Raw genomic sequence first — 26,835 nt, 5'->3', positions numbered from 1 at the left:
GAATTCACCAAGCGTTGGATTGTTTACCCATCCAGGTTGCTGCTACGACAGGTAACAAAAACCTTCTGACCACAATGGAGAATATAAAAATGGTCCACTTGGATTCCATATCCCCCACCTCCCCCTGAATGTAGTACAAATTCTTCCAGAGGTGGGAGTTAAAGATCTGATGGACAAGGGCCTCATCCAGGTGTACACCAGTCTCGTTATGCAAGTGTGGGCTTGCCAGGTCTTTGTGGCAGTCTCCCATACCAGTTGATAGAACTTACCACCAGGTGGACATCAGCTGGAAGCTCTGATCCTCTCTTCACTAAGTTTTCAAGACTTATGGCCTCATAATGCAGCGAAAAAGTTATTAATTGACTTAAGATCTAACGTGTTCTGGTACCACATACAGTGCTGAACAGCCCTATGGTTAAACATTTTTGGTTATAACCCAAAAGTCCAGTAGGAAGGCGTTTCCTCCCAATCACTAGCCTCCAGGGTTCTTTCTTCTTTCTTCATCATTTTCCACCTGCGCATTTAATTCCCGTAGAAAAACTATCAAGTCTCCAGGACACTTAAGGTCTCCAAAAGGCCAAATATTCTGAACTTCTATTTGGGAGCATAAGCACAAGCAACAGCTAGAAGTTTAGAAAAAGGTCTGGCCATCAGACACTCACCAAAAAGCCTCACTTCCAGAAGGGTAAATACAGTAAATAGGTTGTAAGTCGCTTTGGATAAAAGCGTCTGCTAAATGACTAAATGTAAATGTAAGTTGCTGAGCTTTTCTTGAGCCTAGATCTCAAACGTTACTGAACTGTGCTGTTGAAAGTCTGACCTCTGACCTTCCATGAGGACAGACCAGGAGAGTTTTCCCATGAATATATGTAAAGTATCACAATATCATAGTTTGTCTGTTGATACATTGTTGCAATTCAGAGAAAAGTCAAACACAAACTAACCCATAATTCAAAAAAATGTTTCAGTTTTTAAAAGTATGGTTTGTTTAGTTGTTGGTTTATCTCAAAAGATCGTACTGTACCATGAAATATTCCTCTTTTATTTTGGAAACTACTGAGCACCTCAAGTGACATCTGTGAGAAAAGTAATTGTTCCATTGCCCCAACCTCATAAAACGTGGACATAATATCATTTGTGTTTAAGGCTGAATGACATGATGCTTGTTGTTATACTTTGGTAGAGCAGAAGTTAAGTATACCACAGATTATGTTTTGCTTAAACAATATTCACAAATATGCACATTAGCCTACTAATATCTATATTTAATAGGGTGTTGAAGCCTCAGGGTGTATGTGGGCAGTCAGTGGATTTTCTGTCTTTTGAAAACAAAAAACCAACCCTGGCACAACCATCACGAATGACTCTACTTTGGTTTCGTCTTCTTTTACCTGATGTACATTCCCAGGCTTTTAAACCCATCAAGGTGGGTGATTGAGTGCAGGTGTGGCTGCTGGGGCAGGTCCAGGTGCACTCAAACACAAATACACACACACACACACACACACACACACACACACACACACACACACACACACACACACACACACACACGGAGAGTAGGGGAAGGAGGGGAGAGGGTGGTGGAGGTGGAGGTGGAGGCTGCTGTGATAATTATTGTATCAGAACAAAAAAAACTATCAGTCTTCTTCTGTCTCCAGGTGGTTGAAGCCAAAACATCCATCTTCACATGAAACCCAGGTGAGAAAACATTTAAGATGTACTGTACAGTATTGTGTGTTATTCACCAAATGCAGTTATAACATCTACACTGGACTCAGTGGGTTGGGTTCCTCATTAGTGAGTCACACAGGAATAGTGAGGAGACACATCCTGTTAGAAACACCCATCAACAGTCTAGTGTTGTATCAACAAATACATTTTTAAATTATTTTGTTAACTTTTGTCTGAATATTCCTTCACAAAGTCTAACGGGTGAAGATCCAGTTTATCAAGAACCAACCAGAACCACAGAAGAAGAAACTGTCCTCTGACTCAGTGCAGGACAGTGGAGAGGAGCAGGCCATATCCTGATTTTACTTTGATTAATGCAGGAAAACCCAACATCTTCTCCTTCTGCAGCATAAAACATAGGAGACAGATTGTTTTGGAGATTTCAGTGGACATCAACTGCACAAAAACTGGTGGATGAGTTACAATCTGAATAAATCTTATGTCTTTGTATTGAAGTAATAGAACCAAACCAATATTTGATACACTTCTTATACGTTTCCAGTTTAAATCCAATAAATACAGAGTCTCATAGTTAAATGCCTTGAATGACTTTAATGTAACTATTTTTAGATGTTGTGGATGTTTAACAGCTGTACTCTGGTTCCTCCTGCAAAAGAAACCAAATAAATGATTTGACAAAATGAAAATGATTTAAAAAGTAGTAATGTGAGCAGTGAAACAACGTGAGTAAAAGAGGAGCCACAATATCTTATGTTCCCACACGAGACTAATGTGTCTTCAGTCACTGAGTCGACACCATGAGCCACAAGAATTCAGCTCACTTCAGTTTTATTCACTTATTTGCCAGCAAAACACAACAAGAATCATCTTAAGGCACTTTAAGGTCAAGTACTTAGAGAATTAGAGAGAACACAACAAATGACCAAGAAGAGGTTGAAGGATAAAGAGGAAGTTGTCGTGTTCACTATAAACTGAACATTTACTCTGTGATCTGTTAGATATTTATTTCTTTATCTGTATTTCTGAATGTTTGTGCAGCACTTACAGTGAAGTGGAGCTGTTTCTTTCTAATGGGACTAATTAGTTTGAACTAATTCCACTCGTGCATAAATGATCATTTCTGTAACTTTCTCTTCGTCATGTTTCTGAACTCAGTAAAACACAAAAGTACAAACATCTTTAATCATCTGATGGAGTGTTTCTTTGATTTTACGATTCTAAAAAGACGATTCGACCGTGTTGTTGGTGTTTCCATTAGATGCATGTTAAATGTGTTCAAATGAAATAAACATGTTGATCTCAGATACAAAGACACATTCACACATGTAGAAACACTGTATGTGTGAATACAATATTCATTAGAAAGATGTGAAGAAGATACTGACTTCCTCATTCACAGGACATGAGCTGTAAGAACTGAACCTGTGTTTCTAAACTCTATTGGTCATCAAGGGTCATGTGACATCTGGAAATAAAATTCACCTTCCTAAAAATAAACTCCTCTTTCTTTCATATGACGACTGCTGGTTACATGGTTTATTACGTCTTTTAGTGTTTAGCTGCTGTTACTTTTGGTAAGAAAACTTTTTTACTACTTCTACTTCTCAAACCTAATTTTTTGTGGTTGATGTTTTTGTGTAATTAAAAAATATTAAAATATACTATAACTCATTTCAACGTTCAGCAGATGTTTGCAAAGCTGTGTCATTGATTAAAACAAAGTATTGGTTTTATTTTGTTTGCAGGAACAAGTGTGTGTGAACATGGATTTGCTCAGCATGTTACTGAGTGTCCTCTTTGTTTCAGGTGAGCTGTTTGTTCACTTATTTGGTGACATTACTCAAATCATTTCCAATGGAAACTTCATATAGAAACAAAGACCAGAGCAGATAGAGACACGTTTTCTGACTCTTCATGTTCTGACTGGAAAGTTTAATGTAGAAATATAGAAAATGTATGAAACATAAAGATTATTTTATTTGAATTTCCAACATGTTGTTAATCATGAGACTTGTTTTACAGGAACTTCAGCTGATTGTCCTGTGACACCAGATCTTTTCATTACTGCACCACAGAAGATGGAAGCACTGAGTGGATCCTGTTTGATGTTCCCATGTAACTTCAGACCTAAATCAGAAGAAGGATTCAGCAGCACAAGGAAAACCTACGGAGTTTGGATTAAAAGTGACTCCAGATTTGGCCTAAATCCAAACAATGTGATCTTCAACAGCAGTGGGACAGTTAACATTTATCCAATGAAGATCACTGGAAACCTGACTGAGAAAAACTGCACCACTGTATTTTCTAATTTAACCACAACACACACAGACACATATTACTTCAGAATAGAGAACAAACCATTCATGGCAACAGCTTCCTGTGATCCTCTTCAAATAACAGTTAAAGGTAAGAGAGAGTTTTCTTTTCCTATGTTACAAATTTAGTTTTACAGCTTTGATCTAAACAACAAACTCTATGATCCCAATTTACACTTAAACTAATTAACGTAAAATTATCAGTTGAGTGTGTAAATTTACATTAATGCTTTTAAACTTCTTTCTGACTTTACTATATTAAAATATTTTTCTGTGTCTAGCTAAAAGTGGTTAATCATCAATAGGAGTTCAGATGATGTCATCTTTATAGCTAGAAGTGGAGAGATATTGTGATATAGAGAAGTTTAATGGCATTTCTGTACATGTACCACCCTAATTAGAACCAAAAAAGCAAGTTCAAAATCAGTGAAGACGTCCCTCAATACATAAATGTGTCAAATGTGTTTAACAATGGAACAAACTGTAAAGTTCTTTAGAGTAAATGTTTGACTGTAAACTCCAGATTCTGCTCCGAGCCCCATCATTAAAATCCCAGGTGATGTGAAGGAGAAGGAGTCTGTCACTATAACCTGCTCAGCTCTCACTCCCTGTCCACACTCCCCTCCTAAACTCACCTGGACTCTGCAACAAGACCCTCACACCAACATAGTGAACACAAATGGAACCTTTACAACTAAAATCCAGGAGACCATCACTCTGTCAGACAGACATGATGGATCCACCATCAGCTGTTCTGCCACATATCCTGTGAATGGAGGAAGAGACATCAGGACAGCAGAGACACAAGAGACGCTCAGAGTTTCATGTAAGACAAACAGAGTTTGGTATTGGATCTTGTCAGCACATAACGCTGATTTGAATCAACAAAGTTCATGTCCCATTTTCCTCAGATGCCCCCAAGGACACGTCAGCCTCCATCAGTCCATCAGGTTTGGTGTCAGCAGGGACCTGGGTAAATCTGAGCTGCTCCAGCAGAGCCCAGCCTCCTGTCAGCAGCTTCACCTGGTTCAAGAGCAGCAAAGATGGAGCCAGGACTGTGTCTGAAGGAGCGTTTTACAGCTTTAATGCAACACAGGGAGGAGTTTATTACTGTGTGGCTGCTAATGATCTTGGAAACCAGACCTCAGCACTGATCCAGCTGATTATTGGAGGTAAATACTGAACTGAGCTGAATGCAGTAGTAGACACAGTACAGCAGCTTCATGTAACTGTTTAGACCAGTGATGACTAATTTAAAAGTAGATTGTAGTTTGATTATTCCACATCTACAGTCTTGTCTCTTGATGTCTCATAGCATCAGCTTTTTGATGATGGATAACTCCAATGGTCCAGAGTTTTGTAGACATCACTTGATCATTATGGACGATTTTGCCAGAAGTTTATAACTTGTTCTTGAGATGGTGGATCATTAACATTAATTATCTGGTGGCTTGACAGATGATACAACCTTTCTGAAATTTTGTCAAAGGTTTTATTCTGATGGTCTGAGCTTTTGCCTGGACTTATATTTTTACAACAATGTTTCCCTTCTCCGCTTTGGACTTTTTCTTTATCCTGTGACCATTGCTAATATAAATAGATGTCTACAGATATATGTCTATTTTTTTACAAGAAAAATCAAATCAAATCATGTCAAATGCTAATTACAACATGCTAATTACTCAATGTAGCAAGAAACCAGTCTTAAACCTGCAGTGGAGTAATAACTATTTCGCTCTTATCTTCATAATGTACAAGATACAGTGTCAAGAAAAGTAAATGCTCATGTAATAAACCTCAAACATACATGAGTTACTATATAGCTATATAGTCCTAGTCCGGCCCTGGTGACACTAAGTGTATTTATGACAGTTATTTGCTAAATGCAACCTAAAATTTACACAAATGGGAGGCGACATTAATGATTTGGAGTCTCTTTTGTTTCTCTAGAAACACAGCAGCCTTTAGAACTCAAGGCACTTGCTGCAGGACTCACTGGGGTTTTTGTACTCATCTGTGCGGTTGTTGCTATTTGGTAAGTATCAGTGGGACATGTTGTTCACCAGCTAATCTTCTCATTGTGTAAATAGAAAGTATTTGTTTTGTTTTATTTTTATGCCTCAAACGTAAATTTCATAATTTAGATTGTTCCAATTTGATTGAATGTGTTAGACAGCATTTGAAAATTAAATATATATATGATTTACATTTACATTTACATTTACATTTAGTCATTTAGCAGACGCTTTTATCCAAAGCGACTTACAAGTGAGGTACAAGGCAGCAAAAATCTAAGTCAAGGAGAAAACATCAAAGCAAAGTCCTATCAGAAAAGTGTTCACAGTTCACGAGATACAAGTGCAAGAGAGCAGAAAGGTTTTTTTTTTGTTTTTTTTTTTTTAAAGATTTAAGTGCATAGGAAGATGCGGAAGAGTTCAGTTTTCAGCAGTTTTTTGAATATTGGGAGAGAATCAGCTGAGTGTGCAGCGTTTGGTAGCTCGTTCCACCATCGTGGGATCATTGCACTGAACAGTTTTGCTTGGTGTCTTCTATGCGGTGCTGGGACCACCAGACGTCGTTCGTTGGCAGACCGCAGTGGGCGAGAAGGATTGTAGACTTGAATGAGTGAGTTGAGGTAAGCAGAAGCTGTCGAGTTAACAACCCTGTAAGCAAGAGACAGAACTTTGAACCTGATGCGAGCAGCTACAGGAAGTGTAGAGATCTAAAAAGTGGTGTGACAGGGGTCTTTTTTGGCTGATTAAAAATTAGGCGAGCTGCCGCATTTTGGATCATCTGCAAGGGTTTGACTGTGGATATCGGTGACCACATCAACAAAGCGTTGCAGTAATCAAGACGAGATGTGACCAGCGCCTGTACAATGAGTTGGGTTGTATATTCCGTGATGTAGGGTCTGATCTTCCTGATGTTGTAAAGAGCAAATCTGCAAGCCCTAGAGACTGAGGAGATGTGGTCCTTAAAGCTCAGTTGGTCGTCGATGATGACCCCCAGATTTTTGGCCGAATTAGTGGGGACAATCACTGTAGATCCAATGTTGATGCTGATGTTGTGTTGCATCAAAGGTCTGGCTGGGAAGACAAGGACTTCGGTCTTAGAGAGGTTGAGTTGAAGGTGTCTCTCACTCATCCAGGCTGAGATGTCTGAGAGACAGGCAGAAATACGCGATGAGACAGTGGAGTCGTCCGGTGGAAAGGACAGGAAGAGCTGTGTGTCATCAGCGTAGCAGTGATAGGAAAGACCATGTGAGTGAATGATGGCACCTAGGGATGAAGTATAGATAGAAAAGAGGAGAGGACCAAGAACTGAGCCCTGCGGCACACCGGTAGAGAGGCTATGAGAGTTAGAAAGATGCCCCCTCCAGGATACCTTGAAGCTTCGTCCTGATAGGTAAGAACAAAGCCAGTCTAGAGCTGATCCAGAGATGCCCAAGTCAGAGAGTGTGGACAAGAGTATCTGATGGTTCACAGTGTCAAAGGCTGATGATAGATCAAGTAGAATTAAAACAGATGATTGACCTGTGGCTTTTGCAGCTCGAAGATATTCCACAACAGTCAGGAGTGCCGTTTCCGTGAAATGACCCCTCTTGAAGCCAGACTGGTTGACATCGAGGAGGTTATTCTTGGAAAGGAAGTCTGAGAGTTGGTTGAAGACTTCTCGTTCCATAGTCTTGGCCAGAAAAGGAAGGAGGGAGACAGGTCTGTAGTTCTCCACTACAGAGGGATCAAGAGAAGGCTTCTTGAGCAGTGGGGTAATCAAGGCCTGTTTGAAAGAGGTTGGAAAAGTCCCTGTTTTGAAAGATGTGTTGATGACTTGTGTAATAGCTGGCATGAGTGCAGGTGCAACTGCTTGAAGAAGAGTGGAAGGGATTGGATCCAGAGTGCATGTGGTCGGATGATTAGAGAGGAGGAGGGTGGATACGTCAACCTCAGTCAGAATTGCAAATGATGAGAGCAATGCAGTGTTGGAAGAGGTTAGATGGATGTCATCATCTGGAGGAGAGAACTATGAGCTGATAGCTGCCACCTTGTTGGTAAAAAAGTTGGCAAAGTTGTCAGCAGTGAGAGAGGTAGATGGCGGTGGTGAAGGTGGGTAGATGAGTGGAGAACAGCTTTCTGGTGTCCGTGGTGTTGCTGAGCTTCTCCTGGAAGTAATTGATCTTTGCCCTGGTGACACTGTGAGAAAAAGGTCCAAGGAGATTCTGATACTCAGCAAGGGCAGATGGAGTCTTGGATTTGCGCCACTTCCTCTCAGCACTCCTGAGCGTGGTGCGTTGTTCACAGATCCCATCAGTGAGCCACGGATTAGAAGGTGAGAGACGGGCGGGTCTCGAAGACATAGGACAGAGACAATCCAGACATGATGAAAGTGTATTGCAAAGACTGTCTGTGGCTGCATCTGCATCGCAGATGGAGAGGTCCTAACGGCATGATATTCCAGAGAAGACAGATTGCTGAGTGGTGCTGTCGAGGAAAACTTCCAGGTGTCATTGATACTATAATGTAGGTAGAGAAACATAAAGGTGTTGTTTGTAGAGTTCCTCAGGGTTCTACACTTGGATCCCTACGGTTCTCTGTACATGCTGCCACAATGTCATGTTGTACAAAGATGGAACTGAATTTTTTTATGCAGATGACAAAAAATGATTTGTTAATCTCTCAAATACACATAAGTTGACTCTATCTGGCTGTTTTAGTGGAGCAGGTTATTAAACGCCATAAAAACATTTGTAAAGTAATGATGACAATGGACTGAATACAAATCCAGATCACTGTTTTTTAGAAGAAGCAATCTGACTTTCTGGTTGAAACAGCAGCTTAGAGCACACAGCTGCTTGGGTCAAGGGTAAATGTGCTTTTCAAATTTCATTCAAAAATGACATGGTAACAAATTTGTGAAGTTTAAGACATCAGGATTTTTATTATAGTAGAAAATTTAGACTGATTGTCCTCTTATGTCTTCCAGGTGGTTAAAGTCCAAACCTCAATCTCCACAGACACAGGTGGGAAAACAATGAAGTTTTGTATTGTTAATATGTTTCTAACAACTTCTAATGACAGCACTCATAGTCTGTACACTTGACTGAACAGGTTCTTTGTTAGGGAGTTAAACAACAAGTGTAAAGTCACTTCCAGTTACTAAAACAAACTGACAAACTGGTCAGTGTTTTTTCTACAAATTCATAACAGCGATGTGATTATTTTTGGCATAAATACATTTCACAAAATTTCCGTAAATTAAATATAATGGTCAACACGACATTTATCTGAAGGTAATAACATTTTCTTTTGTTGTGTCCAAATAAATCTGACTATTATTCCTATGAATTATTCATTGCTGAGAGCTGCATGAGACACAGAATGAGGTGAACTAAAGGACGTGGAGGAACATTCATCTGCAGCTCATCACAGCATTTCTTGTTTGGTCCAGTTTTCACAGAGTCCCACAGATCCAGGTCCTCAACAACCTGAGACAACCACAGAGGGAGAGACTGTCCACTATGGAGAGATCAACTTCTCCAGATCGAGAACTGAACTTTACTCACATTCAGTGCAGGACAATGAACAGGACACTTTGTATGCACAAGTCAAAGTGTCCAAGAGAGCAAACATCCTAAAGACTTCTGACGGCCCAGAGGATCTCTACGCTGAAGTGAAGAAAAAATAAAATAATAAATCACTATTAGTAATGTTAGTTTTAGTGTTAGAACTGAAAGAGGGAAAAAGTTGTTGCTGCAGATTATAGTTTGCAGGAAATGTCTCCCAGAACCTCAAACAAATCCAAATGTTCCTGATTAGCAGTTTTCCACAACCTGAATGGCTGAAAATCCACCAGATAAAATACCTGAACGGTGCCCAAAGCTCCTCTACTGAACCTGAACTACCACACTGACATCACCACCACTATAGATGTGAAGGGTGTGTTCCTCCTGGCAGTAAAGAACCTCGAGTACTGGGTGTGGGGGGCTGTACTGTTCGTTCTTCTTCACTAGATGGCAGCAACAGTCAGACACGTCAGACTCAGTTGGGTTTGGTGAAAACAGTACGTGGCCTCTTTTAATTCAGGCTGAATGAACTCACTCATCTTATTTATACTTGGAGCTGCTCAGTCTGCAGCCCCACAGGAAATGAGTCTGTACACTGGGTGTTGGTCAACAGCAGGAAGAGGTGGCAGACGCTTCATCTGCATCATTCCCTTTGACTTAGTGCTTTCAAAAAGAAGAAGTTGTCCTGTCATTTGCATTCTATGTTTATCAGTACATCTTTAACAAATGTACAAGGTCATCAGTTCCTAATTTACATGTAAGAACTGTCCTGATGACTGTAAGGACAGTATTCAGGAGGACCGTCGTACCAGCAGGTTTAGTGGTTCCCTCCAGCGGGTGGTGTGAGGGCTCTGCAGCTCCTCTTACAGATCACAGTGCAACAAAAAAGGAACATTTTTCTAACAATTTTTAAGTCTACAGGAATTATAAATTATTATTGAATCATTGTCTTTATGACAATAGTTTGGTAGCAAGTACCACAGTAAGTATTTATAGACAAAGTATCAACATTTAGAAAAAAACATTCTTAACACAATATCTGACTTTTTAAGAGTTTATTAATGAACAGTGACATATTTTATTACTATTACAGTTGTGTTTACTATTTTATCATTCATCCATATGATTATGTTGTATATACTATACTTTACCAAACAAATACATCAGAATACAACTGCACTATGGTTAATTATCATCTTACTTGTTCTGCAAGTCCTACTAGATTAGCTGAGAACAGCAGTGGTCAGAATCACTAAAATGTTTTGTTCAGTGAGACTTTATCTGATCCACTACAAATTAGTCTGGTTGGTCTAAGAATGAATTGTCTGACAGTCTGGATTCAGACTTGTTCAGACTGTTCCTCACCATGTGGAACCATATTACATTAGACACAACTGTGGTGTTCAGAGGTAACTGGAAATCACAGGTGTCTTCACTTTTGTTGCACTGATGTGTGTTTAGTCTCTGATCCAACATAAGACACAGCCACATTTAAGTGATGTTGTATGTTCTTATGTTTGTTCTATAGTGTAAAAATCATATCCACCATATCAACGTATAATTACTGTAAATAATTACATCTCTGACCATAATAACATGTAAAAGCTGCAACTAATGTTTTGAATTTTATTAAATGCATTAAAATATTGAAGCTTGGGTTCATCAGAGAATATCTGCAGAAGATCCAACATCTTCTTGTACTTGGTTGAAGTGTGATTATTAAACCTTTATTTCCATAAACATACAAACTCCACTTGCTGGAGCAGATTAAGATGAAGGTGGAACGTGTGGACACAGTGAAGGAGGGAATTGTGCAGCTCTGAAATGACAGAAGAGTTGTTCCATAATCTGAAAGCAGTGAGACGATTGGATGAAGGAGACCATGCTGGAGACTGATTGGACAGTGAGACAAAGACAACTTCCGACAGTGAAGTCATCAAAACACTATGTGAATTACACATTTCAACTCTCAGCTGGTTAAATGTCACCTTTGGGGTTTGGTTTATATAAAAGTTATGTTGTCGTGTTTTGGGCCGAAACCCTCCGGGGCCCGGACAGGAGGCCAAGCAGGGTGCCTGGCAGGTGGTTGGCGGCAACAGCAGAAGCTCTCCGGGGACCGGGCATTAGGCGGGCTGATACGCCGTAGTGGAGGGCCGCGAGATTGACCAGAAGGAGTGTTGGCCGGCCCGGAACCAGGAACAGAAGCAGGATCAGGAGTGGGCATAGCCTCGGCCGACCCGGAGCCTGGAACAGGAGCAGGATCAGGAGTGGGCATAGCCTCGGCCGACCCGGAGCCTGGAACAGGAGCAGGAGCAGGATCAGGAGCGGGATCAGGAGCGGGCCGGACCTCGGCCGACCCGGCGCTAGGAGCAGGAACAGAGCCAAGACCAGAGTCAAGGCTGGGCGTGGCAGCGTGTGACCCGAAGGCAGGTGCTGTAGCAGGACTTGAGTCGAGGCCGGACGAGGCATCGAGTGACCTGGAAGCAGGTGCCGTAGCAGGGCTATGTAGCCTGGGCACATAGAGATAGAACAAACAGAGACGGGAGAAATGGTCGCCGCCCTCAGCGCCGCAACAGGAGCAGGCGGATCTACAGCAGAATCGCCAGAGGCTGCGTTGACTCTCCCGGGGGGCTCGACTGCGGTGGCGGAGTTGACCCGCCCCGGAACAGGGGCTGAGGTGGCGTTTGTTGATCGAGAGACGGAGGCTTGACGAGCTGTGGGGGTTGGTGAGGGTAATAACGACGAAGATGAAGACAGGAACAACAACGGTAGTGACCATGTTAACAACGACGAGGATCTGGCAGGGGAGTGAAGGGAAGACTGAACTTAAATAGAGGAGGAAACAGGTGCAAACAATGAGGGACAATGAGGGTAAAGCTGGGCAAAAAGAACCAGGGACAGGAACTAAGAAGAAGGGGCCACAAAACAAAGTCCAAAACCAGGAAGTACACTGTGACCATGACACAAGTAGTGATATGCAGATGTTAATTTGAAGTGTGACCTTTGACCTTCCAAGAGGACAGATTAGCAGAATTTTGCCATTAATATAAATAAAGTGTCACAATATCATGTTGATACATTGTTGCAAACATCTGACATATTAGTGACATGTATGAGAAGTCTTTGTCGGTTGGTCCAGAGATGGTTTGTAGATGTGGGCGTACTTGCAATAAAAGCTAAAATTTTGGACGTGTGGTCACAGTGTTAAATACGGATGAATAAATGAGTAACACATCTGTAAAATGTGTGCACTGCTTAATTAGGAACATTAGACATAATCCTAGACTTCTTTGACACCATTGCCAGACTTACTCAAAATAACTATTCTCTTAATTTCTCGCTCTTTGGAAATTGTCTTGACTTTTTCTGTGGTAAAAACTAATGTCACTAGATACAGAATCAACTCCTCATCTTCTTCCTTTACAAATCCACTAGAGCTTCATGCTGGATCCCAGTTAGACTCTGTGCTTACAGAATTTGTCTCTAGAATCATTATGTAAGGTGTTGATGATTCCTAAAACCTACTACATGCCTTCTCAAACCTCTTCCAGTTAAAACTATTAAGATCTCTGGCCAATCTTGGGACCTACAAACCTCCTCTTCTTTCCCAAAGTAATGGGATGAGTTGTGTCTAAACAGCTTTCAGCCCATGTGTCTGATACAATTTCAATCTGCTTTCAGATCAAGTGTGCTTTTTCTAATATTACATCACCATTTTCTAATGTGAGATATGGAGTAACTCAGGGTTTTGTTCTTGGTCTTGTTCTCTTCTCTCTCTATATTTCACCTATTGGCCAAATCATATGTAATCATGGCATTAATGTCCATTGTTATGCAGATGATACTGGGCTGTACGTCCCTGAAAAGGGTGAGAATCTTTTTCACGTTACTACATTCTGCCACTTTAAGTCCTGCCTCTCTGCTATGGAAAAATGGATGTCAAAAACCTTCCTGCTCCTGAATCCTGGTCATTGGCCTCAGACACACGGAGTTACACACCAGTTTGGACTTGATAACTGTGAGACTGTTCAGAGCTTGACAGCCAAGAATCTTGGTGTCACATTTGACCCCCCTATTGGACAACACACAGAAGATGCCCTTAAGACTGCCTTATTTCACCAATGTAATATGATCTCTGTCCATGGCTGATGCAGAGATATTAATCCATGGCTTTGTGTCTTTGTGGCACCTCGAAGTTGCTCTTCACTTTCCTGACTTTATTTTTTTTATTGCTTCCTTTTGCTCTTTTCTTTTCTCTGTCAACTCTCCACTCACCCCAACTTGTCAAAGCAGACTGCTGACCACCCTGAACCTTGTCCTGCTGGAGTTTTCTTCCATTAAAGGGGGTTTTCCTTTCAACCTTCGCCTACCGCTTGTTCAAAGGCGATTTGTTGGGTTTCTCTATAATCCTCTAAGGTCTCGACATTACATTGTAAGGGGTCTTGAGATGACTCTGTTAGTTTTGGGAGCTATCTAAATAAACAGAATTTAATTGAAAAAATACTCAGGGGACCTCTGTGGAACCTCTGATACAGACTTAAAATAGATGTTCATGACACTTGTCTTGGTTTAGTTGGTCAATACAAATCTTCTCTCACGTATTAAATCATCCAGACTCTCCCCCAAACACTTCAGTGGAGATCAGTCCCACTGATCCAATGTCCCTTGTCTCTTGTTTTCACCTGGTTCATGATCAGTGATGACAGACTGGAACTGATCAAAGCTGATACACATGTTTATGGTTTTAAAATCACAAATTGATTTGGGTTTGCAATTTTCAACAGGACGCCAGCAGATGTTTGAAAGTAACAGCAGAACGTCCTGTTTTATTGTTTCAATGTTGCATAGTTTTCCTGTAAGTAAGAAGTTGTTTTGTTATTGTGTTACAGGTGAAACATCTGAGCTGGTTGGTAACTATGTTATAATAAAAGTCCTGGGAATTGTGCTGCTTGTCAGTACATTGATTATCTTTGAGTGGTGAGACAAACTTTTCTACACATCTACAAACTGACTGGTCTCATTTTACATGTGGTTTGATTGTATCAGACTGATCATCATCATCATCATCATCACAGCATCGTCTTTCTTTTTCAGCTGGTTTAGATTAAGATCCTTCACTAAAGTTAAGGTCAGTCACAAGATGAGGAGAGCTGCATCATTACTGATCAACTTTGTTACAGCATCATGTTTAACATGTTCATACAGTGGGAATCTTCCAAAGACGATGATGTTAAGTCTCCAATAAACACAGTGTTAGTTCCATTGCATTCTGCTCGTCTATCGTTAAATAAGAAGTGTTTTCAGTTTGACTTCATGAATCAGCTACAAGCAGTAAAAGTGGGTGAAAGTTAACAATTCTAACAATTTATCTTAACAAGGCAGTGCTAATGTCAGGACACTGGATGTTGTGAGGATGTGTATCTCCACGGTAACATGTGACTAAGTTCTCCAGTAATTCATGTTCAAAGGAAACAGCAGAAAATAACCACAAAGTGGCCGAGTCGTCAACATAAGCAGAAGAGGATGTTGTTCAATATGTATGGACCAACATTTACTGTCTGATCGAATCTGCATCATTTCTTTGTGTTTCTACTTGTTAGTGTGAAGTGAAAATGGGATTCATTTGTTTTAAAAAGATTCTAGTCCTGCAAGAATGACATATTTCTGAAACCTTGTCTTCTTTCTTTAGTAAAGTCAGCAAAACACAAAGTAATTTGAATCGTGGCAGCTGAGTTGGCTTTGATAGAAATAAATGACTTTAATAAAATAATGATTAGACCTTGTTACTGTTTTCCATTGGATATTTTACATTAAATACAGTAAATGACAGACATTTGGTGAAGAATCTGTCTTTACACAACGGAAAGATTTTGTAATTTCTTTTCAGTATAATGTGTCACTGCTGTAATGTCACTGTTACAGACACCAGTAAAAACGCTGTGTGTGAAAATGTATCTGACTTCCTTTATAACAGCATATGAACATGTGAGGTTCAAACTATGTTTTTCATTGGTCATGGAGGTCATGTGATGTCAGACATGTCAGTTGTCGTCTTTCCTTTTTATAGTGACTGTGAGGCTACAGGATGATTTACAGCTCTGAAATTCTCAAACGTCTTCAAAAGACTTTGCTGTTTTTCTTTGCACTGTTCTTCATTTAACCGAAGTTGCATTTGGTAAGAAAACATTGATTGGTTTTGACTTTTATTTCCTTATTCTGTGTTGTACTGATAATGTTTTAAATATATTTTAACTAGTTTAAAAATTCTGCAGGTGTTTACAATGATCCAGCAATGATACTATTAAAACCAGTGAAAATGTAAATTTTAAATTTCATGTTTTCAGGGAACAAGTGTGTGTGAACATGGATTTGCTCGGCATGTTACTGTGTGTCCTCTTTGTTTCAGGTGAGCTGTTTGTTCACTTATTTGGTGACATTACTCAAATCATTTCCAATGGAAACTTCATTTAGAAACAAAGACAAAGACCAGAACAGATAGAGACACTTTTTCCAACTCTTCATGTTCTGACTGGAAAGTTACATTTTACATCTAGAAAATATTAAAAGAAATATAACTGAACTTCCTCTTCGTTCTCATTTTCTTACATGTTGTTAATTGCGAAATAGAATATACAGGAGCTTCAGCTGATTGTCCTAAGGGAGCAAAGCTCCACATTACTGCACCACAGAAGATGGAAGCACTGAGTGGATCCTGTTTGATGATCCCATGTAACTTTAGACCTAAATCAGAAGAAGGATTCAGCAGCACAAGAGAAATCTTTGGAGTTTGGATTAAAAATGACTCCAGAATTAAAGATCATCCAAACTATGTGATCTTCAACAGCAGTGGGACAGTTACTATTTATCCATTGAAGATCACTGGAAACCTGAGAGAGAAAAACTGCACCACTGTATTTTCTAATTTAACCACAACACACACAGACACATATTACTTCAGAATAGAGAACGAACCATTCAAGGCAACAGCTTCCTGTGATCTTCTTCAAATAACAGTTAAAGGTAAGAGAGAGTTTTCTTTTCATAATTTTGGTTACAATTTTTTTTAGAGCTTTGACCTAAACAACAAACTCTGTAATGCCAATTTACACTTTATAATCTGAATAATTAATATAAAATTATCAGTTCACAGTTGCTAAAACATAAATGTGTCAAATGTGTTTAACACTGGAAAAAACTGTAAAGTTCTTTAGAGTAAATGTGTCACTGTAAACTCCAGATTCTGCTCTGAGCCCCATCATTAAAATCTCAGGTGATTTGAAGGAGAAGGAGTCTGTCACTATAACCTGCTCAGCTCTCACTCCCTGTCCACACTCCCCTCCTAAACTCACCTGGACTCTGCAACAAGACCCTCACACCAACATAGAGGAAAACAGAGATGGAACCTTTACAACTAAAATCCAGGACACCTTCACTCTGTCAGACAGACATGATGGATCCACCATCAGCTGTTCTGCCACATATCCTGTGAATGGAGGAAGAGACGTCAGGACAGCAGAGACACAAGAGACGCTCAGAGTTTCATGTAAGACAAACAGAGTTTGGTATTGGATCCTGTCAGCACATGAAGCTGATTTGAATCAACAAAATCCATGTCCCATTTTCCTCAGATGCCCCCAAGGACACGTCAGCCTCCATCAGTCCATCAGGTTTGGTGTCAGCAGGGACCTGGGTGAATCTGAGCTGCTCCAGCAGAGCCCAGCCTCCTGTCAGCAGCTTCACCTGGTTCAAGAGCAGCAAAGATGGAGCCAGGACTGTGTCTGAAGGAGCCTTTTACAGCTTTAAATCAACACAGGGAGGAGTTTATTACTGTGTGGCTGCTAATGATCTTGGAAACCAGACGTCAGCAGAGATGCAGCTGATTATTGGAGGTAAATACTGAACTGAACTGAATCCAGTAGTGGAAGAACAAGTGTATTTGGTTTAATGATTTTATGTAAATATGTGCAGAATTGTGAATTTTTTTTTTCAGTGAATCGAGGTTATAAGTCAATTAATTGTTTGTCACATTTAAACATTTTGATGTTGATCATGTTCTACAGGTCCACAGTTTCCAGTGCAACGTGTTGTTCTTGTAATAAAGATCTTGGGAATTGTGCTGCTTGTCACTACATTAATCATCTTTGAGTGGTGAGACAAACTTTTATATTTTATTACAGATTATTTGGTCTCATTTTACATGTGGTTTGACTGTATCAGACAGATCATCATCACCACAGTATCTGTTTCCTCTTTCAGCTGGTTCAGATCAAGAACCATCACCAAAGTTAAGGTGAGTCAGTGGATGAGAGAAGCTACATCTTTACTGATCAACTTAACTGTCTGCAGGTCTGAGGAGGAAGGAAAAGTCCACCTTAAATAGAATCAATGCAAAACAAAACTTAACCACTGAACAATGATACAAGCTTCCATGTTGCTACTTGTCTGATTTTAATGAAAATCTTTTTAACACAACTTGATAAAGTATAATATTTACACATAACACAAAACTTACAACAAAAAACTGGAAACAGATTCTAAAAAAGTCCAATTGTAGATGAATGAAAGTATATTAGACAAAATTATGAAGACTGACTTTAAAACAGCTTTAAACCTACAGCACGTCCTTTTTCAGCACTTGGGGACACTGACAGACAGTGTATAGTAAGTAAGGAAAATTTAAAAATGTGGACATATAGCATCTGTCACAGAGAAGAGCTCACAAAGTGATTCACATCACAACAATGAAAACAGAAAAAAACACTGGACTTAAAATAAGAACAGACCAAAACAGAACACATCAAATACTGACAACAGACAAAGACAAATGTACAACATCAGTCAAAGTAACCGACTGTCAACAGTTCAGGTTTTCCTCAATTTATGGTCAGAGTTGGGAAAAGCCCGTCTACACAGGTCTCTACAGGTGAAGTGTTTAAAAAGATCCACTGAAGCAGCAGTGCTTAACTCCTGTGGAAGAGCATCCCACAGTCTTAAAACCACAATTGGTGCCACATCGTGAAGGACTCTGTATGTAATAACCAGAACCTTAAAGTTAATTCTCAAACTGACAGGGAGCAAAAATGAGGGTGATGTGACAATGTTTGTGTGGTTTCTTCAGCAGCCTGGAGACGCTCTACTGATGTTTTACTGAGACAATAATCAAGTTGCGATGACACAAAAGCATGAAGAATCATCAAAGTTCAGAGATGGTACTATGAGGGTATAGTTAGGTTGATGTGTGTCCCTCTGTGGTGGACAATGTTGTGACTCTGTAGTTCTCCACTAATGTCATGTTGCAGCAGTTTAGTAAAATCCACTTGGAGCTGAACTGGGACTGAAACACTTTGAGCTGCAGTAGATTCACTGCAGAGCACTAACACCACTGTCTCTGTGTTCATGTCCACAGGAAACAGCAGAAGCCGACCACGTCCACACAGTGACTGAGTTGACACGATGACGGAAAGAGGACGTTTTCATCTTCATTACAAAAAGAAGATTTACTGTGTTTTCTGTTGTATGTTCACTTCTTTGTTTCTGCTTTACAGTAAAATGGACCAAATTTTTCTCCAGGAACAAATGTTATTACTTTTTGAAAGACACCAGGATTAAATGAATAATCCAATTTCTCCCTTTGTGACACATGCAAGTTCAAACACAGGTGTTAATGTTTTTTTTAGATATACTGAGATGTCTGATAAGGACCTATTCAGTTCCTCTGTGGATGTCTATGGATGTGCAACAGAAGCTGGAAACATGTTTGTTCAAACATTAAATGGACATTAACAGACATCACAAATAAGTATTATGTGTGTACGACAACTAATTCAGACGTCTACAGACGCCCTGTTTGGGTTAAATGTCTGGATGTCTGTTATATTTTAGACGTTATTGTAAATCAAGAAACAGACAAAATAATCATTTTCTGTTTCAAGTCAATTTACATATGTGTTACATCTTAATGGAACAGGATTAAGACCACTGTGGTAAAATTATGTGAGTTCTGACTTTTTTCTTACATTTCAGAACTTTTGGTCAGAAGTCATAAATCAAATAAATAATCCTCTTCTATACCTTGTGGGACATCTTCCAAACGGTAACTTTGGACGACCATTACACATCCACATCTACCCAATTCCAAATCTACAGATGTCCATTTCAGATTTAGGAACCTGGACATCTGTTTCAGACCCATTTTGAAAGTCTAAACAAACAGACTCCAAATACAGATGTTTATCTATGACCTGTTGTGGAAATATACAGATGTTCAAACTAAGTAGAATATCATAATTACAAAATAAAACTGTGGACGTCCACCAACATTGTGTACAAGTTCAGTATGTAGACATCTCTTCAGGACAATTTGAGACATCTAAACTTTTATAACATTACCTATGTAAATAAAGATCCCTGTGTGAAGTTTTTGTAAAAAGTCTTTTTTCTTGCCGTTTGTTCCTGAGTGAAAAGTAAATGTGTCTCAATGCAACATTCCAAGACAGGTCTAATATAACGTTCACAGCACATCCTGAAAAGACACTGCAAAAAACTTTCATTCTGAACATGTGATACAGACCGAAAGTGATCGTCTGTGTCACGTGTCCTTGTTTAGTGGTGAAGGTGAATGTAATGTATTTTTATTGCTTTGAGTTCCCTTGTTAAACTCTGCACCACACAAAGTAAAAACACATTTAAACATTTGTCCCATTTTGCCTGAGTTGGTAGTTTGATTTCTCCTTTGTTTCTAAAATTCCTGAAACGCTTAAACCTCTGTATTCACGGCTTTTGCAATGAAACACAAAATTGAGCTCTGGTGCATCCTGTTTCCTGTCACACTACCTGAGTGTAGTTAATTTTATAATTAGGACCAAAAAGAGAAGACAGCAAGGGGGGTTTGGAAGTGAAGGAGGGTTTATTAACAAAAAGGTTGAACAACTGAAAATCACTCCAAAAGGGGAAAAAACATAGTAATAACTAAACATAAAACTCAGACTGACAGAAGGGGACAAATAAATACTCAAACATAAAACCAGGACTAAGAAAGTGAAAATAACAGAAGACAAAACCAAAACACTGAAACAGAATGAAACAAACAGGAAACCAAACCTCAGACTAAAACGTAAGAGGAGATTGTCCAAACATGAAGATCAGGCTGATCACTGAGGGAGAACACACAACGGGGAGAACAATGTCCAAAAGCAGTGACTGTCCACAGAAATGTTCAGGGTTCAGGGAGGAGGAAAGGAGACACGATCTGGTGAGGAACAGTGAGGAGAGCTGGGTATAAATACATGGGGGCACGGATGACAAAAATCATATGTAACAAGGAGATTGAAGGTAAAGAAACTAAGTAGAAAGTGAGACTCAGTGATTACAAAATAAAAGCCACGAGAAGGAAACAAAACTAAAGAGAACTGAAGTCCAGGAACCGACATTTTCACTGATCCTTTCCACCTTTGGGAAGAATGGAAAAAACTGCCCAAAAATAGGTGTGACAAGCTTGTAGCATCATACTCCAAAAGACTTGAGGCTGTAATTGGTGCTAAAGGTGCTTGAACAAAGTAAATAAGTGCTGGGAATAATTTCTGGATCTACTGTATACAAGGAATTTACTTCTCAGATAATTACAGACAAAGACTAACAGCTACAGAGTTATAAAAATGACATAAAGAATCAAACCTAAGTGCAGTGTGTGTTTGTGTGTTTAGTCATTGTATGGGGATGTAGCTGTTGAGTATTAGTCTGCACAGTGTGTACAGTACAGCACGCAAGCAGGCAGCAATGTAGCAGTAAATATGAGGTCAGCTGTTGATGAGTGTGATGGTGTCTGGTGGTTTTGACAGACCTCTGGCGGTTGTGTCCACGGTGAGAGGGGTCAGTGGTGATTTTCTTCACCCATCTTTTGGCTCTTGATGTGTACAAGTGCTGGAGAGTGGACAGGGGAGCACCAGTGATTCTTCTGCAGGCCTCACTGTGCACTACAATCCGTTCTTGCCAACTTTTGTGGCTGCGCTGAACCACACTGTAACAGAGGAGCACAGGACAGGTTTAATGATAGCAGAGCAGAAATGGATCAGCTGCTCCTGTGTTGGGTTGAACTTTGTCAACTGCTGCAGGAAGAACATCTTCTGCTGAGCCTTTCTGAGGACAGAGTCGATGTTGTTTTCCCACCTCAAGTCTTGTCAGGTGGTCGACCTCAGGAATACGAAGGTTTCCACAGTGGACACAGGGCTGGAGGACATGATGGGAGAGACAGTGTAGGGGTGAAGAAATGCACTCTGATGTTAACAGCATCATCCACTGACAAGTTGATACTTCAGGGGGTCTACAGTCATGGCCTGTAGTAGTTTAGTCCTGTGATAGGGTCTGGAATTATGATTGAATGTTTGAAGGTGGAGGGGATTTCACACAGCCCCAGTGATCTGTTGAAGGTGCTGGTGAAGATTGGCGCAGGCTTTCAGTGAGGAGAGGCCGACTTTATCTGGGCCTGCAGACTTCCTGGGTTTCTGTCTGTGAGTCGGCTCCTCTTCTCATATCCTGAGGGTCTCCAGGGTGTCTGGAGGGGTTTTATCTGCAGTCTGGTTGTCTGAAGGGGAAGGTGGGGCAGGGAGTGCACTCTGTGTGTCTCGAGATGGAATTAGGGGGGTGGACACAGATGTCATTGAGCTTGTGCGGGTGTGTAACTGAAGATGAGAGCTGCTATAATGGGATATTTACAGATGTCAAAAATTGTGTATGTGTGAATGACAACGTTTTCTTCTTAAAGATGTTCAGATAATATCTGACTTCCTTAAACAGTGAGGTCTGAGCTGTGGGTTTGAACTTTATTGGTCATCGATGTCATGTGATATTTGGGATCTCTGCAAACACTGAAGAAAGACACTCAAAGCAAATCCTCTTTAGTTTTTGTTCTTCTTTTAACTGAGTTTGCTTGGTAAGAAGCACAGCGTTATGCTTAGCAATATTTTGAAAGGATGTTTCTTACATTAAAAGTTCTGCAGATGTCAATCATCAATCAGTCAATGAAACAGTTAAAACAAGGTAAAGGTACAATTTTGATTGTGTTTGCAGGGAACTGTCGTGGCAAAAAGTGTGAGGCAAGTTTAGGAGGCAAAAGGCAGCTCGCAGTCTTGGTTATGGTGAGTTTAGTCAGCAAGAGGGAGAAACACAGACAGAACAGGTCTTAACTCCAGAGTGGGTCAATCAGATTCACCAGGTTTTTACAGGTTTTGGTGTCTTTTAAACTCAGTTCAGCAGCTGCATTTACACAAAAGCACAAAGGAATAACTCAATGCAAATCAACAAAACATACATACAGGTGAATACACATTGGCCAGGAAGCTAATTAGCAAGTATCTGAGACAAGTCATCTTCTATGTGTCCCCTGCTGGGACAGCTTCCTTTGGAAGCACTGGTCTAAAGAGAAGTCAGAAGGTCTGCTGAGGTGTGGCAGCAGAGTTCAGAGAATGCACTTGGTCAGCATGTTACTGAGTGACCTCATTCCACAATATGAGAGAAACAAGGACTGTTCTAGAAGCTCATAAACAAAGGCTACAGTCTTCTGATACCATGTGGTTTACTAAGACAACCTATCGACTTGTGGCGTGTTGGAGACTGGTATATAACACCTGTGATCAAGGTGGGAGATTGAGTGCAGGTGTGGCTGCTGCTGCAGGTCCAGGTGCACACACACACACACACACACACACACACACACACACACAGAGTAGGGGAAGGAGGGGAGAGGGAGATGGAGGTGGAGGCTGCTGTGATAATTATTGTATCAGAACAAAAAAAACTATCAGCCTTCTTCTGTCTCCAGGTGGTTGAAGCCAAAACATCCATCTTCACATGAAACCCAGGTGGGAAAACATTTAAGATGTACTGTACAGTATTGTGTGTTATTCACCAAATGCAGTTATAACATCTACACTGGACTCAGTGGGTTGGGTTCCTCATTAATGAGTCACACAGGAAATGTGAGGAGACACATCCTGTTAGAAACACCAATCAACAGTCTAGTGTTGTATCAACAAATACATTTTTAAATTATTTTGTTAACTTTTGTCTGAATATTCTATCACAAAGTCTAACGGGGGAAGATCCAGTTTATCAAGACCCAACCAGAACCACAGAAGAAGAAACTGTCCTCTGACTCACTGCAGGACAGTGGAGAGGAGCAGGCCATATCCTGATTTTACTTTGATTAATGCAGGAAAACCCAACATCTTCTCCTTCTGCAGCATAAAACATAGGAGACAGATTGTTTTGGAAATTTCAGTGGACATCAACTGCACAAAAACTGGTGGATGAGTTACAATCTAAATAAATCTTATGTCTTTGTATTGAAGTAATAGAACCAAACCAATAGTTGATACACTTCTTATACTTTTCCAGTTTAAATCTAATAAATACAGAGTCTCATGGTTAAATGCCTTGAATGACTTTAATGTAACTATTTTTAGATGTTGTGGATGTTTAATAGCTGTACTCTGGTTCCTCCTGCAATAGACATGAAAGGAGTGTTTCTTTGATTTTACGATTCTAAAAAGACGATTCGACCGTGTTGTTGGTGTTTCCATTAGATGCATGTTAAATGTGTTCAAATGAAATAAACATGTTGATCTCAGATATAAAGACACATTCACACATGTAGAAACACTGTATGTGTGAATACAATATTCATTAGAAAGATGTGAAGAAGATACTGACTTCCTCATTCACAGGACATGAGCTGTAAGAACTAAACCTGTGTTTCTAAACTCTATTGGTCGTCAGGGGTCATGTGACATCTGGAAATAAAATTCACCTTCCTAAAAATAAACTCCTCTTTCTTTCATATGACGACTGGTGGTTACATGGTTCATTACGTCTTTTAGTGTTTAGCTGATGTTACATTTGGTAAGAAAACTTTTTCACTACTTCTACTTCTCAAACCTAATTTTTTGTTGTTGATGTTTTTGTGTAATTAAAAAATGTTAAAATATACTATAAATCATTTCAAAGTTCAGCAGATGTTTGCAAAGCTGTGTCATTGATTAAAACAAAGTATTGGTTTTATTGTGTTTGCAGGAACAAGTGTGTGTGAACATGGATTTGCTCGGCATGTTACTGAGTGTCCTCTTTGTTTCAGGTGAGCTGTTTGTTCACTTATTTGGTGACATTACTCAAATCATTTCCAATGCAAACTTCATTTAGAAACAAAGACAAAGACCAGAGCAGATAAAGACAGTTTTTCTAACTCTTCATGTTCTGACTGGAAAGTAAAATTTTACATCTAGAAAAACATCTAGAAAATTAAAAGAAATATAACTGAACTTCCTCTTCGTTCTCATTTTCTTACATGTTGTTAATTGCGAGACTGAATTTACAGGAGCTTCAGCTGATTGTTCTGAGGAAGCAAAGCTCCACATTAGTGCACCACAGAAGATGGAAGCACTGAGTGGATCCTGTTTGATGATCCCATGTAACTTTAGTTCTACATCAGAACAGGAATTCAACAGCACAAGAAAAACCTTTGGAGTTTGGATTAAAAATGACTCCAGAATTAAAGATCATCCAAAAAAAAAAACTGCACCACTGTATTTTCTAATTTAACCACAACACACACAGACACATATTACTTCAGAATAGAGAACAAACCATTCAAGGCAACAGATACTTGTGATCCTTTCCAAATAACAGTTAAAGGTAAGAGAGAGTTTTCTTTTCATAATTTTGGTTACAAATTTAGTTTTACAGATTTGATCTAAACCACAAACTCTATGATCCCAATTTACACTTAGAATAATTAATATAAAATAATCAGTTCACAGTTGCTAAAACATAAATGTGTCAAATGTGTTTAACACTGGAAAAAACTGTAAAGTTCTTTAGAGTAAATGTGTCACTGTAAACTCCAGATTCTGCTCCGAGCCCCATCATTAAAATTCCAGGTGATTTGAAGGAGAAGGAGTCTATTACTATAACCTGCTCAGCTCTCACTCCCTGTCCACACTCCCCTCCTAAACTCACCTGGACTCTGCAACAAGACCCTCACACCAACATAGAGGAAAACACAGATGGAACCTTTACAACTAAAATCCAGGAGACCATCACTCTGTCAGACAGACATGATGGATCCACCTTCAACTGTTCTGCCACATATCCTGTGAATGGAGGAAGAGACGTCAGGACAGCAGAGACACAAGAGACGCTCAGAGTGTCATGTAAGACAAACAGAGTTTGGTATTGGATCCTGTCAGCACATGAAGCTGATTTGAATCAACAAAATCCATGTCCCATTTTCCTCAGATGCCCCCAAGGACACGTCAGCCTCCATCAGTCCATCAGGTTTGGTGTCAGCAGGGACCTGGGTGAATCTGAGCTGCTCCAGCAGAGCCCAGCCTCCTGTCAGCAACTTCACCTGGTTCAAGAGCAGCAAAGGTGGAGCCAGGACTGTGTCTGAAGGAGCCTTTTACAGCTTTAATGCAACACAGGGAGGAGTTTATTACTGTGTGGCTGCTAATGATCTTGGAAACCAGACGTCAGCACTGATCCATCTGAGTATTGGAGGTAAATACTGAACTGAACTGAATCCAATAGTTTCACGCAGATATTGGTTTAAAATCTAAGTTGCTGAGATTTGCTTGAGACTGGTTTTCAAATGTTCCTAAACTGTGCTGTTAAAGCAAAGTTTGACCTCTGACCTTCCATGAGTGTCACAATATCATATTAATGTATCAATATTGATACATTGTTCCAAATAAGAGAAAAGTCACAGTAAGTCATGGACAGGGGATATTTTTCATCAGATGACACCAGAGGGTCTATCCAGCAAACATCTGACATATTAGTTACATGTATGAGAAGTCTTTGTCACTTGGTCTAGAGATGGTTTGTAGATGTGTTCGTACTTGCAATAAAAGTTCAAAATTTGAACGTCTGGTCACAGTGTTAAATAGGGATGAATAAATGAGTAACACATCTGTACAATGGGGCCTCACTCAAAGCAAGTCAATCAACTCTGATTCAAAATCCAATTATTTTCCTTTTCAATATATAAAGAGGAGGTAACTGGTGGGGAGTTGATGCTGATTAGGTGACACAGCAGGGAGGGAGAGACAGAGATGCTCACCAGGGCAACATGGACCAGAGTCCGAGGGTCACTAAATAATTATGAACCAGCCTCTAACCTCCTGCTCTTCCCCACAGTCCTAGAAAGAGTTGTGTCTGAACAGCTGAACAGCTTTCAGCTCACATGTGTAAGAGTAAACTTTTTCAATTACTTTT

At 39.9% G+C, this 26,835-nt stretch overlaps 3 protein-coding genes and 1 long non-coding RNA gene across 4 annotated transcripts in view; all 4 read left to right on the top strand.

Annotated features, from left to right (window-relative positions):
• The window catches only part of LOC137104369 (sialic acid-binding Ig-like lectin 13), a 28,934-nt gene extending 8,957 nt beyond the window's left edge, over positions 1 to 19,977 (top strand). The window contains exons 6-8 of the mRNA XM_067485422.1: positions 17,631 to 17,718; positions 17,827 to 17,860; positions 18,977 to 19,977. Of these exons, the coding sequence (XP_067341523.1) occupies positions 17,631 to 17,718; positions 17,827 to 17,860; positions 18,977 to 19,027 (173 nt within the window). The 3' untranslated portion in view covers positions 19,028 to 19,977. The remainder of the gene's footprint in view (positions 1 to 17,630; positions 17,719 to 17,826; positions 17,861 to 18,976) is intronic.
• Positions 3,740 to 5,193, top strand: LOC137104704 (myelin-associated glycoprotein-like). The gene is made up of 3 exons (XM_067486297.1): positions 3,740 to 4,101; positions 4,534 to 4,836; positions 4,922 to 5,193. The coding sequence occupies exons 1-3, from the start codon at positions 3,774 to 3,776 to the stop codon at positions 5,191 to 5,193; spliced, it is 903 nt and encodes a 300-aa protein (XP_067342398.1). The 5' UTR covers positions 3,740 to 3,773.
• Positions 5,959 to 11,203, top strand: LOC137104388 (uncharacterized). The gene is made up of 3 exons (XR_010911689.1): positions 5,959 to 6,045; positions 8,991 to 9,027; positions 9,456 to 11,203. It is a non-coding gene; the product is annotated as an uncharacterized lncRNA (long non-coding RNA).
• The window catches only part of LOC137104385 (sialic acid-binding Ig-like lectin 14), a 31,365-nt gene continuing 20,126 nt past the window's right edge, over positions 15,597 to 26,835 (top strand). Inside the window, exons 1-7 of the mRNA XM_067485452.1 lie at positions 15,597 to 15,745; positions 15,915 to 15,976; positions 16,207 to 16,590; positions 16,808 to 17,113; positions 17,199 to 17,459; positions 25,467 to 25,772; positions 25,858 to 26,118. Coding sequence (XP_067341553.1) covers positions 15,934 to 15,976; positions 16,207 to 16,590; positions 16,808 to 17,113; positions 17,199 to 17,459; positions 25,467 to 25,772; positions 25,858 to 26,118 — 1,561 coding nt within the window. The 5' untranslated portion in view covers positions 15,597 to 15,745; positions 15,915 to 15,933. The remainder of the gene's footprint in view (positions 15,746 to 15,914; positions 15,977 to 16,206; positions 16,591 to 16,807; positions 17,114 to 17,198; positions 17,460 to 25,466; positions 25,773 to 25,857; positions 26,119 to 26,835) is intronic.

Source organism: Channa argus, chromosome 19 (assembly GCF_033026475.1).
Source record: "Channa argus isolate prfri chromosome 19, Channa argus male v1.0, whole genome shotgun sequence".
Classification (NCBI taxonomy): domain Eukaryota; kingdom Metazoa; phylum Chordata; class Actinopteri; order Anabantiformes; family Channidae; genus Channa; species Channa argus.
The sequence above is the reverse complement of the archived record's forward strand: the minus strand, read 5'-3'. Positions and strand labels throughout refer to the sequence as shown.

Bases quoted from the DNA above. Each gene is read 5' to 3' on its own strand.
- LOC137104704 (XM_067486297.1), top strand. From the start codon at position 3,774: ATGGAAGCACTGAGTGGATCCTGTTTGATGTTCCCATGTAACTTCAGA. The intron at 4,102-4,533 runs GTAAGAGAGAGT...TGTAAACTCCAG, and splicing joins TCTTCAAATAACAGTTAAAG to ATTCTGCTCCGAGCCCCATC. The intron at 4,837-4,921 runs GTAAGACAAACA...CATTTTCCTCAG, and splicing joins AGAGACGCTCAGAGTTTCAT to ATGCCCCCAAGGACACGTCA.